General features: G+C 40.9%; 1 protein-coding gene across 1 annotated transcript in view; it reads right to left on the bottom strand.

The window, feature by feature from the left end:
• LOC101857918 overlaps window positions 1-5,000 on the bottom strand; it is a gene marked incomplete at its 5' end in the record, with an annotated part of 35,273 nt that overhangs the window by 10,542 nt on the left and 19,731 nt on the right. Inside the window, 5 exon segments of the mRNA XM_013084099.2 lie at window positions 1,494-1,657; window positions 2,371-2,518; window positions 3,442-3,597; window positions 4,101-4,286; window positions 4,796-5,000. The exon segment at window positions 4,796-5,000 is cut by the window's right edge and continues 41 nt beyond it. Of these exon segments, the coding sequence (XP_012939553.2) occupies window positions 1,494-1,657; window positions 2,371-2,518; window positions 3,442-3,597; window positions 4,101-4,286; window positions 4,796-5,000 (859 nt within the window).

A 5,000-nucleotide genomic window follows, 5' to 3' on the forward strand; every position in this document is an offset into this window, starting at 1 on the left:
CAGAGGGACAGAGATAGAGAGAAGCTAGGGGGAAGAGTGGAGGGTGGAGGAGTAACAAGCATCGAAGTAAGTTTCTTCAGTGCTTAAAGTAAGACACTGGCCCACATCACATCATATAAAACACTCATTTGTTAAATAAAGTTTCCCAAATGAAAAAGTACAGGTTGTGCACTTATCTCTTATCATGGGTCAAGTATTGCAGATTTCTGTCACTTGGCCGAGTCAGGCTGGGAGGAATTAACAATTTCCAAGCTTGACAAAATATGGACAATAGAAACTAAAGTGAATTTCATCTTCAATTTCATGAGAGTTACACCTATCACATAAGGAGGAATGTATTAATTTCCACAGAAAGAAATTGTTATTTAATGGAAGGCTATGGACTCGTCAGTTGAGATCTAGATCTAACCAAAGGGGTTATATGTATAAATGAGCACGACACGGTGGAATCAGGCGCTAGCCAGTTTTGGGGTGTGGGGAGTTATTTATATGATCACTTGCTTTCTTTTTAAGAAAACAATGCCCAACTATCTTGAGAAGAATTCGAGATATTCATGATTAAAGAAGGTGGGGTTCGCCTAGTGTCAGAGGTAAAATTTACGAGGAAATGACCCCTCAGATGTTAATAATTTTCAAAGCTCGAGTGTCCTTCAAAAACTGCAAATTTATATTTTCCGTTCGTGCCGTGCATCAACGCTTTCAGTAAAATACCCGCAGAGATGTGTTCTTAAATGGACATAAAAGACGTTGAGCTAAAGCAATCTAAAAAAAAGAATAAAAAAACAAAGTCAGCCAACAGTTTCTTTCAATTCATTACTTTGCCTAGCACCAGATTTCCCCACCCTGCCAAAACAAAGAACTTACCAGAGCTCTAAACAGTGACGTCACGCTACTCAGACATCGATCCCTTCTTGCTCCCCTCCCCCCTCAAAGGCATGGCCGGCGCCCCCTTACCCCTCCCCTCATTCAAATCTCTTTCACCCGAACAATCTGAGCTCCCCACCCTGCTTCATATAAGCTTCAGTATACTATTTCAGTGCAAGCTTGTAGATTCCCTCCCGAGAACCAATAATTGATGTGAACCTAAAAAAGTACTCATTCGTCTGTTGGACTGCGCTAGGATGTTGTACCCCTTTTAGTCTATCTTCACCCAGACAGGCAGGGAAGGAAGCCTCCCTCTGAATTGATTTAAATTGTGTCGATTGGGGGGGGGGGGGCATGAAAAGACTTATTATGCAGGTCTATATAAAAGGATATAAACCTTCAGATTGTAATGAAACAATTTTTTTCCATCAATTTTTCGTAAAGAAAGAAAGAACATCTGGCACCTGGTGACCCCCACCTCCTTCAATCACAAACATCTCGAGTTCTATTCAAGACAGATGGTTTTTTCCTTTTCATCAAAAGCATGGAAAATGAATAATGAAAAGAAAGAAAGAAGAAAAAAAAAGAAATTCAAGAAGAAAGAAAGGACGTAGATCGACATCACCCACCTGTCCCTCGTAGCTGGCGTTGGACTTGATCATGGTCATAGCGAAGCTTCTCTCAGGGCTGCAGTCCATGGCCAGCAGTTTCTTGCACTGTTTGATGGACTGGGGCAGCTGGTAGCTCACGGTGTCGAAGGTGCTCACTTTGTCCTTGTTGATCATACACACGGCTGGTGGTACGATAAGATAAGATAAGATAAGATGGGATAAGATAAGATAAGATGAGACCACTTTGTCCTTGTTGATCATACATACGGCTGGTGGGGTGGGATACGATCATATAAGATATAATAAGATTAGATAAGATAAAATGGGATAAGATGAGATCACTTTGTCCTTATTGATCATACACACGGCTGGTGTAATTGCGGAGGGGAGGGAGATATGATAAGATAAGATAAGATGGGATAAGATGAGATAAGACAAGATAAAAGAAGATAAGATTACATTAGATAAGATAAGATAAGATGCGATAAGATCACTTTGTCGAGCGTGCTCACTTTGTCCTTGTTGATCATACATATTGCTGGTGTGATTTTGGAGGGGGGGGGGGATATGATGAGAAAAGATAAGATAAGATAAGATATAATACGATAAGATAAGATGAGATCAGTGTGTCGAACGTGCTTACTTTGTCCTTGTTGATCATAGGCTGAGGGGAGGAGGAGGGGGTGGGAGATAAGATAAGATAAGATGAGATAAGATGAGATAAGATAAGATAAGATAAGATAAGATAAGATAAGATAAGATAAGATAAGATAAGATAAGATATGCAACAACAGCAGCAGCAAAAACAACATCAACAACAACAGTAGAAACAACAAGGGTGACAACAGCAACAACAGCAGCAACAACAACAACGACGACAACAGCATGTTCTCACCAGGGGCGAAATTCCCGGTGGCGTAGTTGATAGCCTGTCTGATCATGGGGCGCGAGTTTTGGGTGGGGGTGACCGCCTGGACCACTGGGCTCAGGGGGATGTTCACGAAGTTGTTGCTTTCCTGGCTCGTCATCAGGGTCATGTCGTACTGGGGAGAGGGAAAGGAAGTGGGGGTGGGGGGATGGGAGAATAACGGCATTGAGATTGCCATCACAAGAAAGCGATACCTTAGAATTACAAAGTTCTATCTGACATTTTTGCCGCTTTGCGTTACATAAACCATGAGGTAAAAAATATATTATTAAATGCTCTATCTACTCGATCAAAATCATAAGATAATTCAGAGTCGTTATCAATATCTTCAAAGAATTGCTTTCGAAAAAGCTTGACATGTTGTGAAATTTAAATTTTTAAAAAGCAAAACTTCTCAAAACTAAGTACTGAGCAGATGTAATTTTACGGTAGCAAAATGACGACGTCATAGGTTTGAGTTAGAAGGGGCCGATGGCCTTGTGGTTAATATTCTCGGACTTGCAACCATAAGGTCGTGGGTTAAAATCCCGTCACGAGTCCGACGCTGTATGTTTAGGAAAGGCTGTTGACGCGAATTGTCCTCACTTTAGCCATATGGGAATGGGTACCCGGCTATAGACAGTAACAGATCTCGTCAGTTTGTTATTGTTTGAGGGATTAATCGGCTGCTTGTACTGTATGCTTCTCGGGAAGCCGAGAATGTTCTTGAGTATTCTAGTGTCAGCTGTGCGGGTAATAAACATTTGTAGATTGTCAAGCGCGTAGAGTTTTCTGATGTGCTTGGATGCATGCGTTAAACAATTGTGAATGCTGTTTTATAGGAATAATAATAATAACAACAACAATAATAATAATAATAATAATAATAATAATAATAATAATAATAATAATAATAATAATAATAATAATAATAATAATTTTATTATTGTTGATGCTAATATATTCATCAAAGGGTTTACGGCTACGATTTTCTGTTCGCCTTTACGAACATAATAACAGACAAACAAACAGACAAACCAACGAAGAAACAAAGCTTACCTTCTGGTTGAAGTTGGATATCTCGATGATAGACTGGATCTGTTTCTGGTCGATGAAGGAAAGAGCGTCCTGTCTGCTGTAGTACTGCCACAGGGAGTACTTGAGGTACTCTTGGGCGCTGATGGCAGACTCTCTGATGTAGCGGGGAAGTTGCTCCTGAGGGACACATATTTTATTGATTTATTGTTATGTGCAGTAGGTGTTTTTACGCCACTATGGACACTATTTGTGATCCAGTTAGGAAGACTTAAAAGAACGGACACAAACGTACGGACTTGAACATAAAGATGGATTGATAAGTCTGTAGTGAAATACATAAACGTGGGGTGGAACACAAAGATGAGGTGAGTACATTTATTGATTAGTCTGAAAAACATGGACAACAGCAACAAGGCGTGGATGAATGGGCTCAGTTATGGTGGTCAAGTCTATGAATACATGAACATTGTAAGTGATAAATACTTTATTAATACACGGATGCGGCGCTCAAACACTAAGATGCAGTAATAAGTCTGGAAGAAATTATGGGCGTACGGCTCCATCACTTAGATAAAATAATACGTCTAAAAGACATAGGTGTACTACTAGTTCGAACATGAGGATGAGGTGAAAATATGTTAGGTACGTGTAATTGATAAGTCTGAAAGAAATGGACGTACGGGCTGGAACAGGAGGATGAGGTGGATGTAGTTGTAGACGTTGAGCTCATCCTTCACGGAGTCGGCCTCCCACACCTCCTCTCCCAGCTTGTCGTTGACGGCACGGACCAGGTCCTGACTCCTGATCAGCCCGTCCAGCTGTTTGTAGAGGAAGAAGATCTGCTCCACAGATCGGGTAGCCAAAATCTGGACATGGAGGGGAAAAGAAATTAAGAAAATGAAACGAAAATTTAAAAAATAAACAACAAACAAACCAACCCCCCCCCCAAATAAAACCCCCAAAACAACAACAACAAAAAATAAAAATTTAAATCTAGTGAGTCATTTATTTAACAACTAAATCTAAGGCCTACCATTGAAAACTGTATCTTCCCTCGAAGCTTAACGGCAAAACAGAGGATGAAAAAAAAAAGTAAAAGTGAAGTGTCTAAGGCCATTATCATCATCATTACCTTTCTCATCATGGATCAGAGTAAAGGCTACGAACAAACACTTTCCACCTTTCCCTATTCTGGACTAGTTTCTTGATGCTATTCCATCTTTTCTAAGGCCACGACCGTTTAAAACTTTTAGGAAATTTGAGCTAAGTAGTGTCTTTACTTTACTTTGTATTTGGTTAGATGTCGGTGGAAGTGTAAATTTAGTGCAAGGGGGCGTAAAAAGATCTACATTTAATGATTTTAGAATGTCCCTACCTGGAGTTTGACGTTCTTGTTGAGGATCTCGTTACCCCAGGTGATGTTGAGCAGTCCGGTGATGCCAGTGGGCAGTCTGCTGAAGGGCAGCAAGGGGACCAGCTTCTTCTGGTACTGGCTGGACTGGCTGCTCTGACTCTGGCCCTCGTAGACGGGCTTGCTGTTGTCCAGGCCGTACGGGTCCGGCATGGGCTGGAAGTCGTCG

This window comes from Aplysia californica, unplaced genomic scaffold, assembly GCF_000002075.1.
Source record: "Aplysia californica isolate F4 #8 unplaced genomic scaffold, AplCal3.0 scaffold00012, whole genome shotgun sequence".
In the NCBI taxonomy this organism is placed as follows: Eukaryota; Metazoa; Mollusca; class Gastropoda; order Aplysiida; family Aplysiidae; genus Aplysia; species Aplysia californica.